The 14,697-nt window shown below is 37.0% G+C and overlaps 1 protein-coding gene across 39 annotated transcripts in view; it reads left to right on the top strand.

Annotated features, from left to right (window-relative positions):
- Positions 1-14,697, top strand: part of NRXN3 (neurexin 3) — a 1,348,849-nt gene that overhangs the window by 119,790 nt on the left and 1,214,362 nt on the right. For 31 of the 39 annotated variants that reach the window (XM_039351578.1, XM_039351582.1, XM_039351597.1 and 28 more), the window contains exon 5: positions 299-310. The exons of the other annotated variants lie outside the window; for them this stretch is intronic. In XM_039351578.1, coding sequence (XP_039207512.1) covers positions 299-310 — 12 coding nt within the window. The remainder of the gene's footprint in view (positions 1-298; positions 311-14,697) is intronic. 39 annotated transcript variants of the gene reach the window in all.

The raw sequence follows: 14,697 nt of genomic DNA, 5'->3' as shown, positions 1-14,697 counted from the left end.
CTCTATAATAAGAGCTTGGCCTTTCTCCATATAAAATTGGAGTTAAAGAGTTAAAGATTATATTTTAATCTGCACTGTGTGTGGTTTGTGATTCTACTTTTTTTTGTTTTAATATGTGTGCTTTTGAGTATTGTTTCCTTTGTGCTGTGTTCAATGGTTTATGTTCAAGTGATGTGCAGTGTGATCTAATTTTTTTTTTTTATTATGTCTTTCTTTCTGTTCTTTTCTCTTGCCTTCTCTCTGATGGACACTTCTCCGTACCTGTGCTTATATGGACATACAACTTCATGCCATATAGGTAGAAGTAAAGGTATAGATAATTTTCCTTTGAAAATAAAGTTTCTGGTTATTAATATATATGTAAAATGTTAAGATGTTACTTCTAAATATATTTGTAGTCCATACAAATGTTTTTATTTAAAAAAAACAGTACCTACCTTGCTATTTGTAAGAAACACAGCCTATAATTTATAGATGAACACTTGCCATATGGCATTTGGCAGTGGAAAGAAAAGAAAGGAAATTGTAGAACTTTTTGCAGTGAGGAAGAGATATGTATCAGCTTCAACTAAGTCATCAGTGTTTTGAGCACTTTGACATATAATACTTACTATGGAACTTCTCATCTTTACTGTAACAACAGTATTGCAGCCTACAGTAGGCAGTTTATGGTCAGTCAACTTACTAAATAAAAGTGTTAGGCAGACAGCCACAGTCTGTCTTGTATAATGAACCTATGCAATTGTGCTTAAATATGCTGTAGGTTAATTGTGAAAGCATCCTGGCTTAAGAGATGCTCACTTTATTGGATAACCATGTAGAAATCTAAATTAGCTACATATAATGTCTAAAAAAAAAGAAATGCAGAAATTACCTTAACTTTAAAATGAGAGGAAAGAAATAGTACAGTAAGACTCAAATAACTGTTCATACTGGAAATTTATGTAAGAATTTATGTTGCATGAATCTAGTGGAAATGGAAATAGTGACTGCACAATGCAAGCATGTTCTCTTGAATGCCTGTCTTCCTCAAGCACATCAAGTGAGATATGAAGGTTTAATTTTCCTTTCAGCAACTTACAGACATTATGGTGCCAAAAGGATAAACAATATTTAATAAATATTCAAATTAATTTAAATCCAAGGAGATTGTTGATTTTTCAGTATTTGTTGCCAAATAAGTTGTTTGGAAATGCAGTATGTTTTGCCAATACAATATATGGAATCCAGTGAATATAAGGTGCAAATCAGAAACTGAATTGGCCATGAGGGCTATTCTCTTTGGAGCAGGAAGTATGTGTTATTTCTGTTCCGCACAAACTTCATAGTATGCGGATGTTTCACATAAAATTCTGAATACTTTCCCAGTGTTCTGTTCTCTTTACTGAATGCCAGTGTTTCAAGCGTGTTCATAAAAAAGGGAAATGGGATGTGCTCAATACAAAAATTTGTTGCTGCAAAGGTAAGTGTGAAAAGAAGATAGATAATTTCTACCCAGGACAACATATTTATTGGCTCTTCTAGTGCACCTGGAGTCATTTGCAATTCTTTTTCAATACTTTTAAATTTTATTGCTTAAATTCTAATGATATTCTGCCAATATTCAATGATTTAGGTATTGGATTTTTGTCGCAAATTGACAAATATATAAGGTAGGAGAAATAAACAATGTGGATTATTAGAAAATACATAGAATGTATAGAAATTTTTTTCTCTTTACTGCCTTCCCTTCTTCCTCCTACTCTGAAGTACTAGTCCTTATTTATAATGTAGCAGATACATGACAGGAACATAGTTAATGGTGACAGAAGCTTAAAAAAAGGGAAAGAAAATATGTATCTTTGTGAAGTTCTAGACCATGTAACTCCATATAGACCATATAAAAATGAATAAGCAGCCAAATAGATTCATAGGGTTTTTTATTTATTTGATTTACATGACTCTGGACAGCTTACAGTAAAATAAATAAAACACATATAATACAAAGAATCATAACATAAAACACAAGCACTGGGAATCATAAAAAAGCACCATTAATCAAATGTTAACAGGAGATGAAGTTGCACTGAAGTGGCAGGATTTGGGGGGTGGCATGGGAAAGGAATACATGGAATTAAACAAGCCTTGTGTAGATTCTATCATACCTTCCTCCATACATGATGGCAAAAATTAGAGCAGAAGTAATAGAGTTCAAATTTGCAGTTGTGTTTGAGTGAATGCATAGTCACGTTTTGTTATTTCATTTGTTACCTGGAAGGCCTTTAGTTAAAAAAAAAATAACCTTCCTGTTATATTTCAGTATAAATGGCTTCATTCCTAGAGAGTTTTTTTGTCCATTTTAATGATCGCTTTTATCTTTGGCTGCCTTTTGCACCCTGTAGTCTGTTTCTGGTTCCACTTGGAGGCTCATGTACAGTAAACTGTGGGAATGTTTAAATATAAACACAGCTATTGTTCCCTTGAGGAAATAATATTGATTTCTCTTTGAGCAGGTAGCATTTAATAGTAGAAGACAAGAAGCCTCTGTGGAGAACTAGTATGGCATAATGGGAAGTCTCCAGTTCATAAATGCACTAGGAAGTCTACATTCTTTTAGTCTTAACCCAGGATAGTAAATAAAAGCATAAAAATATTGTTGTTGTTGATTAGAGGACAGTGTCGTTCAGGTGTATCCACCTCAGTTGGGAATGCTTGATGTTCCATATACAGTATGTAGGATATGAGAAAGGTTGGTGTTTCTTAACCTTGGCTGGGATTTCAATCCCCAGAATTCCCCAGCCAGCCAGCCATGCTTTGTTGAGTTGAAGTCCAGGCATCTTCCAAGTAGTTGAGGTTGAGAAACAATGAGATAGGTGACTCAAAGGCAGAGCTTTTCCACAGTGGCCCTCACTCCTTGGAGCAGCTTCTCCTGCTTTGATGAAAGACTCTGGGAATACTGAGGAGGGAGCAAAATCATTACCAAAGGAAGCAGGGTTGTTATAGAAAAGATTCCATAGTCCAGGGGAGAGGGAAAATGTAAAAACAACTTTAAGTGACTCTGGCTTAATTATACTAGATATAAGTTGAAGAACTGCTTTGACAGTTCAAGATTCTATTGCATTATCCTACTACTAATAAAGTTCTTTTTAGAATTCCAAGTGGTTCTTGTTTCCTGAATTTGCCTGCTTGACACCTCCAGAGGCCCAATTTGCACCCGTAATTATATAAGGGTGCTCAAATAGTCTCTTGCACATTTTTGAATGTCTGGTTTAGTTTGTGCCAAACTAAAATAATACTTTGTATTATTATATTGTTTAAATGTTATTATTGTAATTATTATTTTATGGGTTTATAATTGTAAATTCTAGGTTTTATGGATTACTTGCATTGTAAATCACTGTGAGTCGTTTAGAATCAGTAGTTTGCTTAATTAATTAGATATATTATTATATATTATATTATATATATTACATATTATAGTATATATTATATTATATATTATATAAATTATATTACATTATATTAATTATATTATGTTATGTTATGTTATACTATACTATACTATATTATTATTATTATTATTATATTATTATTATTATTATTATTATTATTATTATTGTCATGACCTTGTCAGACCTGGTTTGGTTTTCCCATGCTAGCTCAGGAATTTCTAAACAGCCACTCATCTTACATAGTTTCTTATATCAATCTAAGTTGGCTAGGTAGTGCCCTCTAGTTGAGATCTAAATAAATAGAAAATTAATTTAAATTTTGTCAGATTATTTTTTCATCTAGTTCTGTGTTGTCTACTTTCACTTGTCATATCTCAAGCAATTTTTTTATCTCATAATGGAAGAGCAGATCATGATAAGTAGATCTTCCAAGATTGTATTCTTAAATATCTGAATGTGCAATATGTCTTACTAGCAAGTTATGGAGAGATCATTACTGTAGCTGTTTTTAGTTAACTGATATATTTGTCATTAAACACAACAAAGTGCCATGTAAATAAGAATTAATTGCTTTTATTTATATGGCATTCTAAGATATTAAGAGCTTATGGAAACTTTTCAATGCTGAATTGAAAATCAAGTGATCTTATTAAGTTTATTGACAGGTAAGCATACCAATGTTTATGTGGGTTATATTCTTTCACGCCAGTCTGCAGACATTACTGTAACATGGTATGAAAGTATTCACATTACTGAATGCAAAATGCTTGTGCAAAACCACAAGTTCGCAACTATTTAGGGTAACATAAATAAAGAGCATGTTGGTGGATAAAGCTAGTGGTGGGATTCAGTCGGTTCGCACCGGTTTTATAGAACCGGTTGCTAATTTCTTTTGAGTTCAGAGAACTAATTGATGCATGGCAAAAATGCCCCCCCTTCCCACTCCTGATCGGACCCATGGGACACCTTTTTTCCTGCTCCGATGAGGTCCTCCGTCACTTCCTCTGCCGGCGTAGGCAATCCCACAAACAAAAGAAGTTCCCTTGTGCGCTGCGGAAGGGAAAAGGCTGTCCTGGGGCCATCTCTGCCCGTGCCGATGGGGCTGCACTGTGGAAGGGAAATAGTGGTGGCTCTGATCTTCCCCCTGTGGCTGCCCCCCTCCAGCCCCCTGCCCAGCACCCCTTCTACGCAATCCTATGTGACTGCAGTATGGATGAGAAGCTTGGCTGGTGAGGGGGTGGAGGTGTCCTGGCCCTCCTGCCCCCCCTACCCAGACCCCCCCTCACCTTCCCCCAGCTGGAACCTGCTGACCCTCCCACCCTCCTGCACCCGCCCCAGTCTGAGACTGCTATAGCCCCCCCAACCATATCCTCCTACCCCCCCAGCTGGGAACTTCAGCAATTCTACAGCTGGGAGCACCTGTCCCCTTACTGGGACCTCTTGCCCCCACCCCAAATGAAAGAATTTCGGCCCAAAGTCTATTCAGAAAATTACTATGGTGTTGGAACAGATGTGGCTGTTAGACCAGGCTTGTACCTAGAAGGAGTGGACAAGCAAGAAACGTCTCTGAGAATGAAGCCAAGGACCCAGGAGGTATTAGCAAAATCTGAAAGAAAGATCTATGGATCTCTTTGGCTGGTGGAAAAATGCAACATTTGGAAAGTCAGCCCAGATATCAGGATATCTGATGCCCATATTTCTCTAACTCCTACATGAGCTACATATGGACATTCTCTAAGTTGATGTCTACATGTATATTCAGATACATCATTCTCATGTAAAATTGACTCTTTTTATTAATCTATAATATTTCTGCCAAGTAAAACGGAGTAATCTCTCAGGCTTTTCATTTAATGTTATGTACTAATTCAGCAATCCATTGCCCTTCTGGACATGAAAATACAATCAACATTTATTCGGTCTATGACTACCACAATTTAAAAGAACAAAAACAGAGTGAAACAAATACAATAATATACTAACAACTAGCAAAATAAGTCACATGGTATAACATTTATTCTCTAGTATTATGTTAATATAGTTTTTACCCAGGTGATATAAATTTAAAATTTAAAAAAGTCTAAAATAAAAAGTATATATCCCCTAAGAATGTATTAGTTATGATAATATTTAGAACAAAGGTAATTAATTTTTAAACAATTACATTTTACTTTCAATATAGGAACACAAAATTCAGCTACTGCGCATCCTCATGCAAGTACAGTTGCCCATTCTCAAATGTTGCAGAAAAAAGAGATTCTATATCCATCTGTTCTGTTAATTTTGGGATTTTAATATGCTTAGGGTCTTCCCTACAAGGTTAGGTGGATATGCAAAATACCTTTAAGATGCTGGTATGCCTTTTAGTGCCACTAATATCTCTTTAAACTTTCCTAGTTTCCCTCCCTAATTTTTATGCTCTGTTCTGTTGTGTATATCACCTGTTCTTAGTCTCAGTCTACTGTTGCTTTAACATTAGCTGAAACATTTTTAACCAGAGCTCATAGGGTGTTTTCTTAAATTCTGCTGAGAGTCGTGTGGACTACAAATGTAATGAATAAATAGATTCCTTTCCCTTATCTTAAGCTTAATTGGGGTACCCTCTCCACCTGCAGCTCTTCCATACCATAGCTGCAAGAGAGTTTCTGATTTCTCTTATTTGTCAGGCAGAGCCATGTGATCAATGATATAGACCTCCTAATATTACAGTATTTCCTTTGGCCTCTCTTGCTCACCTATTGACAACTTATTTTGTCTCTAAATCCCAGCAACCACTGCTATCATATGTTAGAGGACGGGAAAAGAGGTAGAAACTTTCTGCACGCATACACACTGTTTTCCTCTAAATTAAAGTGAAGTTTATTTGTTATGGTACTTATAGGTAAATAATTTGTGGTTATTTTTAATGTATTCCTTAACAGATAATACAGCTTTTCCATATGGAGGTTTTTGCAGTTGTTTTCACTTGAGTCCTTCTCACCAGCCCTAATTTACAAGGTGTTCCTTATTACTATAATATGCTTACTCTTATTAAAATAGCTGCAGCATTTCTACTTGAAGAAGAAGAAAAAAGGGGGAAATAATTCTTTCTTGAGCTTCTTGGAATTCCAGCATTTTTCTCAAGCTGTCCTCTGGTCTGTCAGTTCTAAATATTCAGTTTTTTCCTCCAGCCAATCTACTCTGCAGCCTTCTCTTTCATATCCTGCCTGCTCCTGATGGGTCCTCAAACTGTCCTGGTATGCCTGGGTTTATATGGCATCTCCAGGCCACAACACATATACAACACAACAGTATCAAACAACAACCACCAACCTCTGCCATTTCCCAACACTTCTTTTAAATTTTCTGCACTATAATGTGTGAAGCAGCACTTAATTTTATGAATCCTTGGGTGACAGCCCAACCTTATGTTACATGCATATTGTTTCTAAAAAAAGAAATGAAATTTGCTCAGTTGCCTTTGACCTGTAGAAACGTGTAAATTCATTAGAAATGGCTCTCTTTTTTTTAAGTTTGCAAGTAAAATGTCATTAAAAGGTACAAAGACAACAGAAAGCAATAGCATTATGTTCAAGTCCATTACAGACAGACAAATAGACACATATATCACTTGGAAGGAATTTTCTTAGAGTAGGTTGGATTTATGTCACTGAAATTTATGTTGAGCTATCAAAGCAAGGTAAATAATGCTAAAAGAAAGGTGGCCAGGGTAAATTCACTGACCTCTTTTTACATGCTTAGTGTGATCTAAATAAATGTCTGTATCCCTTTCTACCCATACCACTGGGATTTAAAAATCTTGTGAATATGTTTAGCTTTGTAGCCAAGAGTTTACACAAATATTTAAGCAAACTATCAGTAACTAATACTTAAAAGAATGTGCTGCAATAGTGTGTAATTACAATGAGAAATATCTCTGTTATATGTATAATACCAACTTCAACTAAAATAGTTAAGTTGTTGATTTGTAATTTCCACTGGGTATTATAGCTTTTATTTACTTGAAACTCCATTTTGAAGTGTGTGTCCTTTTTAAAAGATAAAAACATTTTGCTTTACTATCAATGAAATGCAAGACAGGTTATGAAGGAACCTTGTTAAAAATTGGCATATAAATGGTATCTTATACTCAAAAGACTATGAAACATTTATCTGGCAGAAAGCTCTGATTATTAGAAAACTGGTTAGTTTCCTATGTGTGTCTATGGGTGTAAAAGTTACTGGATGTAGGATCACCAATAATATGTTCAGTCTGCAATGTGAAGTTGAACTGATACTCCATATCCATGACAGGAATGAAACGCAGCTGTTCTTTAGATTTTGCTGTGATGCAGTTTTCAATCTGAATAACAGTGTTATTTAAAAATAAGCAATTAACATAGAAAAGAGAGGAAATTGACTTATGAATGAACATTTCTTAGGAGAAATCATCATGGATTAGAAGCCATGTGATCTTTTCCTCTGTATTATATGAAATGTCAACTCAAAACTGTGCTCTAGATATGGGAAAGAACGTGTGGGAGAATTGATCTTTCATCCTTCTATATCTGGGTTGATGACAGCCTGAGAAAGATAGATGATGCTACTGTGGGGAAATGTAGGTTTTGGAATTTTTTTTAAAGGCAATAATAAAGTCAGTCTTGTATAAAAGGCAGCTAGAGAATTTTTAAAGATCAGAAGGTTGAATGTAGGAGTGAGAGGGATGAGCAATGCTCATAGTTTGCCTTCAGACAAAGAATATTCTGAATTTATATGTGAATAATATATATATTAGCCAGACCAATGGAAGTTATTCATTGTAACTGTAATATGTACTGAATATTTCTACAACTATAAAACCATGTTTGTTCCCATAATCTGCTCATCAAGATACTGCTGGCCTGTCTGGTAGATAGGTTGGATGATCTCATAGAAACGTCTGTATTTATCTGTCTGTCATCTTCATATGAAGCTGTAGGAAGCTATAATGGAATTTAGCTGATAGCACAAGGGAAGTATTTCTAGATTATAGATCAGAGTTCAGATGGGTGCTTTCCCCTTTAGTCAACCCAGCAGCAAATTCTCATTGGTTCAAGGGTGTGAATGAATGTCTTACTTGCATTATATGGCTGCTTTTCTAGGATTTTTCCAGGTTCCAATATACAATCTATCTGCATTTTAAGCTGTATAGAATAGGAAAATGGTGTTATTGCTGCTTTGCTGATTGGATGGATGACCAGTATGATGACTTTTCTCCAAGGGGCAGGGAACCAGGTCAAAGCCTCTCCATGGAGTTTCCCAGAAAAAAAAAAAATTGGGGAAAAAAACCCCCAATTTCTCATGTAGACAAACTGGGCTGTCTATATATATATATATATATATATATATATATATATATATATATATATATATATATATATATTCAATAATGATGGTGAAAATGCGACTCCCGGGCATAATTATAAATGGAATGAATAAAGCGCGTTCACCAGGAGAGTTTAAAGTTAAAATACTTTAATTAAAGTATTTTACTATATTAAAAGGTTGCCAAGCTTTCGTTGGGAAAACTCCCCAACATCTTCAGGGCTGAGAGACCGTTTCTAACAAGGTGGTTCAAACGGGTTCCATAGACGTCTGCGCTTGGTTCCTAGACTGTGCCAGCATTCCCTGCTGAACAGCTGATAGGTGGGAGGGGGAATTGGAGTAAAGATTTCTTCTGTCGTTCTCTCGAGCACTTGTGTTCACATCTCCGTCGATCTCAGGGGGTATTGTTAGAGCTATGTTCCGCCCTCTCTCGGCAGCACTGGTTCTCGTTGCAGCGGGGGGATTTAGTTCGATGTCATTGTGTATCCTACCATGGAGGCGGGGCTTCATCGGCTGCAATTTAACATCTTTCCTCTGCTGTGTGTTCCCGTATTTATCTTCGCTCGCATGTGCCATGTGATATAAAGGATGATGGTTTGAGTTCCATTTTCTTAGCGCTTGTTGTGCTGGGTGCAAGTCAATGTGACGATTGATTGAGTTGTTATTCGAGAACCAGGCTTCTTTTAGCAGCCGACCTCCCTTCGTGGCATCACTGGCTACGATAAAGGTGTTATTGAAGTCAAACTGATGGCCTTGTTGTGCCATATGCATCCAAAGTTGTGAGTGTGGTTCGCCTCGTTTTATGGCCAGTTTGTGTTCGTGGAGGCGAGTTTTCAAGCGTTTGGCTGTTTCTCTCACATAGTTGCCTTCGCAGTTTTTGCAGTTGATCTTATAAACAATAGCAGATTTCTCCATGGTAGGTAGGTGGTCCTTTGGACGCATAATTTTTGATCGTAGGGTTTGGTTAGGTTTGTGAGCTACTTCTATACCATGGGGTGCTAGTAGTCTGGCTGTGGCCTCTGAGATGTTACTTATGTATGGGAGGGAGATGCGTGTTTTTTGTAGGGGGGAATCCCTTCTTCGTTGGGTGGTCTGGTGCTGGAAAGTTGTACAATGTCATTTGATAAATTTTAATGGATAACCGTTATATATGCACGTACGGAAGAGGTGTCTCCTCTCTTCTTTCTTATATTCATCCGTGCTGCAGTGGGAGTCAACGCGTTTAAATAACGTTTTAATGCAGCTGATTTTATGTGAAACAGGATGATTACTCTGGTAATGGAGGATTCTATCCGTGTGGGTTGGTTTACGGAATACCTTCGTATGTAGGTATCCATCTGGTTGACGGTGGATGGAAACATCTAAGAAGGCAAGAGAATTGTGTCTTTCTTCCTCTACAGTAAACCTTATGTCAGAGTAGATGGAATTTAATATTCCCATAAATGTAGTTACATGTTGTCTTTTGACAATAGCAAATGTATCATCCACGTATCGAACCCAAAATTTGGGTTGGTATAAAGTCATAGCCTTATGTTCAAGCTGTTGAAGGACTACCTCAGCTATAATACTGGAGATGGGGTAGCCCATCGGGGTTCCTTTTATCTGTTCATAGATGGTACCTTGGAATGTGAAATAAGTCTGGAGACATATTTCTATCAATTTCACGAGGTCTTCCGTCTGAAGGGAATCTTGGTGATGACCTTCTCTCATAGATGTCAAACGTTCTTTCAGGACAGAGATGGCTAAGTCCTGGGGAATGGAGGTGAAGAGAGAGGTGACATCGAACGACACCATCATCTCATCATCCTCCACCCTAAGGGTCTTAATTCTAGTTAAAAATTCTTCTGCAGATCTGACCATGGTGTTACTGACATCTACGAGGTGGTTGATGCGGGTACTAAGCCATTTAGCTAGTCCTGAGATGGGGGTGCCCCTGAATGATACAATGGGGCGAAGGGGGGTACCTTCCTTGTGGATCTTTGGTAGACTGTAAAAACGGGCAAGGGCTGTGTCACAGGGACGTATCCTCTTTAGGGTGTCATCTCCAATCTTCTTACAATGCTTAAAGTTGTCTAGCAATTTGTTGATTTTATTTTTGAGCGTTATTGAGGGGTCTTTTTAAATTACTCTATAAGCCAACTTATCATTCAAGAGTTCAAGTGCTTTAGCTGTATACAGTGTTCTATCCATAATAACAGTCACCCTACCTTTGTCTGCAGGAAGTATGACAATAGTTTCTTCTCTAGATAGGGTGTGATGGTACCTGTGGTTAGTAAGTAGCCCTGTGATCTGTTGTCTAATGGAATTTCTGGTGTCTTCATCTGTCCCCATATGATGCATAGCAGGCTCCAGTGCAGATACAAAATCTAAAGGGTAGGCATCCATAAGGTTATGATTAGTATCACGTTGCAGTAGGGTGAGTTGCGGGTTGGTCAGAAGTTTGGAAGAGAGGTTACAAACCACTCTATTGGTAAAATTAGACTTATTGGGACTTACATATGGCATTCATCTTACGTTGGAGGTGTGCTGTTGTTTCTTGGTTCATTTTTCTAGCTACCATTTGGATGTGATTACTCAGTGCTTTATCAGAACACCACTTCCAAGCACTGAGTCATCACATCCAAATGGTAGCTAGACAACAGATCACAGGGCTACTTACTAACCACAGGTACCATCACACCCTATCTAGAGAAGAAACTGGAGCTCTTACACAACTTAAAAGAGATGATACTATTGTCATACTTCCTGCAGACAAAGGTAGGGTGACTGTTATTATGGATAGAACACTGTATACAGCTAAAGCACTTGAACTCTTGAATGATAAGTTGGCCTATAGAGTAATTAAAAAAGACCCCTCAATAACGCTCAAAAATAAAATCAAAAATAAAATCATATATATATATATATATATATATATATATATATATATATATATATATAACCTATTCTGCAGTCATATGGCATTATTTTTGCTTATTTTTATAGCAGCAAAAAGTAGGGCAACCATAGCTAATTTTCAAAATATTTTGTATTCAAAGAAGAATTAACCCATTTTATAAATATCTACATAAGTTTCATTTGCTTAACCAATGGTTTACAAGTTTTAGTCAAGACTGATATTACATAAGAAAATCTCTGTTATTCCACACACTCTGGTCTTCCTGAAGCAGATTATTATTTATGACAGTAAGTCCCCAGTTTCCAGTTATCCCAGAGAACCCACGGTCTCTCAACAGATCTGGAACATGACAAATATTTTGGAAAACAACAGATTTGGAGAAAGCTAGATTGATAAAAGCTTAGTTAATTAATTTGTTTTAGATACTGAAGACTGTGAGTAGAAGATTTTTCTATTTCACATTCAACTTTTGCTGCCTTGTGAATTTTGGATGGCCAGAGAATATGACTATGACGGGGTGTAGTGAGCTACTGCAAAAAAAGGAGAAATTGTCCAAAATTAGATGGAGGCAGTTTACAAAATGAGCTCTAGATATAAGGTGCTGTAAGATCAATACACTGCATTTACAGTTTAATTATTAACTTGCTGTCTAATTAAAGTTAATTGTCTTATTATTCCTATTGTTGCTTCCCTACCTAAATTGAAAAATCAAGGAAAAATCTTGCAAACTTTTTTGATTCAATCCCATTAAGTTGTAAATTTTTAAGATGTTTATATAAAATAGCTAAATATTCTTTTGGATGTCTTTAATTCAGGAAAGCCTTATATACTTAATAACATAGCTAAATGGCATAGTGTTCTTAATTCTCAGTATAAAATGTATTTCTGCGTATGGTTAAGAGGCTCATATTCTACGTTTAATGTGTGGGAGAAGAGAGTGTAACAATATGTTAGGGATTATACTAAGTAATTTGAGCGAACACAACACTAATGTATCTCTTTTATGTTAAAACCATTCCTCTTTATTTGTGAATAAGCATCTGAGTCTGACTTTGTTTTAATTTTCATTAAGAAGAATGATTCCTCTGGGCATTATGGCTGCATTGTATGTAAACAGAAGCAGAAATAGTGTCCTCTGATGTATTATTGGAGTGCATTGTTTGTGATAGGGCTCAGGTTTCACTTGACACAAAGTGAATATTTAATTGATCTCTCTCTCCCCCTCACTCTGTGTCTGTGTATGTATATGTGTGTGTGTGTGTGTGTGTGCACACTTATGTGAGTGTCTCACTCTCACTTAAAGTATTTAGTGATCTGGAAGTAGAGAACCGGGCTGTTCATTTTATAAAAGCGTACTAATAGTGCATCTGATGAATTCCTAATTTTAAAGTGGTGTATCTTTCATTAAAATCTACATGTGAAATAAGGGCTAGCCCAGTGACATGAAATGTAATACAGCTTGCTGATCTTGACATAATAACAATCAGAGGAAACTGGAGATCCCAGATGGCTGCTTGGCCTTTGCCATTCTTTTAATAAGCTACTAACAGCTAATTATTCCACTCTTTGGGGCAAGTTAATTTACTGTTGACTCTTAAAGGGACACTGCTCCTTTCCCTGTCACATAGCCATTTCTTTACAAGAAACACTGAAGATATTTGGTATGCAGTTATCAGGATAACTGGGATAATAAAATAAAAATGAGAAACATTTTAAAGCAGTGGGAAAAAAGGGGTAAAATTCTCTGCTAAATGTTCAAGAAAATAAAGCTGTCCTTCTCTACAGTGAGATCAAAAGTTGATTTTCAAATAGGTGGGTATCTTCACCAGGAAAGGCATTTCATGGAGGATCACCAATAACACATGCTCTTTTTCACATTTGACATTTGTCTCCTCTTTGTTAGTGAGAGTATTTGAAAGTCTCTATTAACTTCTAATTAATCTAAAGTAAAACTATAATTAACTTAGGCATAAATATAGAGGCAGGCTGAAGGAGAGATTTTGAGAGGAAGCTTTTGCCAAAGTTGGAAGTGTGTGTGTGACTGTCTGTCTATTATCTAATCCAGGGCTTTTCAACCTTTTCACCCATTGTACCACTTTTAGGATATGGCAATATCTGAGTACCCCCAGTCATCTAGCAAGGTGTCAAAAACTTGATGACCCAAAAAAAAAAAAAGGAAAAAAGTGATGAAGTACAAGTAGTCCTCAATTTATAACAGTTCACTTAGTGACTGTTCAAAATTTACAATGGCACTTAAAAAAGTGCCTCCCAAGCCACAGCCGAGCAAGACACTGCCTGCCCACCCGGTGGTGCTCTTCCTCCTGTCCGAGGTTTTCATTGTTATGAGCATTTCTGTTGAGAATTGGCAGTGGGTGAGGGATGTGTGGTTTTTATTCCCCCTGTCTGCTGGGTGGTTGCAGCAGGTTTTGGTCACTTGACATGACCCTGGGACACTGTGACCGTCATAAATATGAATCAGTTGCCAAGCATCTGAATATAAATCACAAGACCCTGGAGATGCTGCAACATTCAAGCTTCTTCAGGCTCAGCAGAAGCACCAGGATCAGTGCCGAGCTCCAGCTGGAGTCTGTCGCTGATCCTGTCGCTTCCACTGAATCCTGACAGCCCTGTAGCTCCAGCTGTCTCTTGCTCAGGCTTGTGCAGTGCTGCCACTGGTTCAGCTCATTCCCCTCCCCTGCTACCACTTTTTTAGGATGGTCGCGTACCACTTGCCAGGTGCCAATGTGCCACTGGTTGAAAAGCCTTGATCTAATCTAATCTAACCTAATCTTTCCTTTCAGCTTTATCAGAAATAAAACTTTTGCACCCTATTGACTAGTTGGTTAGTTGCCTTTAGTGCCTGCCACTATGCTTCCATATGGACTGAATGCTCTGTTGGAATATTGCTCCTTTCAGCATAGAGTTGTTCCTATGGTCATTCTTGGGGGTGCGGGGTGGTGTTGGTCCAGAAGCCAATAGATGTGTTTTCCTCCATAACTCCTGTTAGGCCATCATTTAGTTCAG

The sequence above is a fragment of the Crotalus tigris genome, unplaced genomic scaffold (genome assembly GCF_016545835.1).
Source record: "Crotalus tigris isolate CLP2741 ecotype Arizona unplaced genomic scaffold, ASM1654583v1 scf7180000018371.15429387391:27106975, whole genome shotgun sequence".
Taxonomy (NCBI): Eukaryota; Metazoa; Chordata; class Lepidosauria; order Squamata; family Viperidae; genus Crotalus; species Crotalus tigris.
The sequence above is the reverse complement of the archived record's forward strand: the minus strand, read 5'-3'. Positions and strand labels throughout refer to the sequence as shown.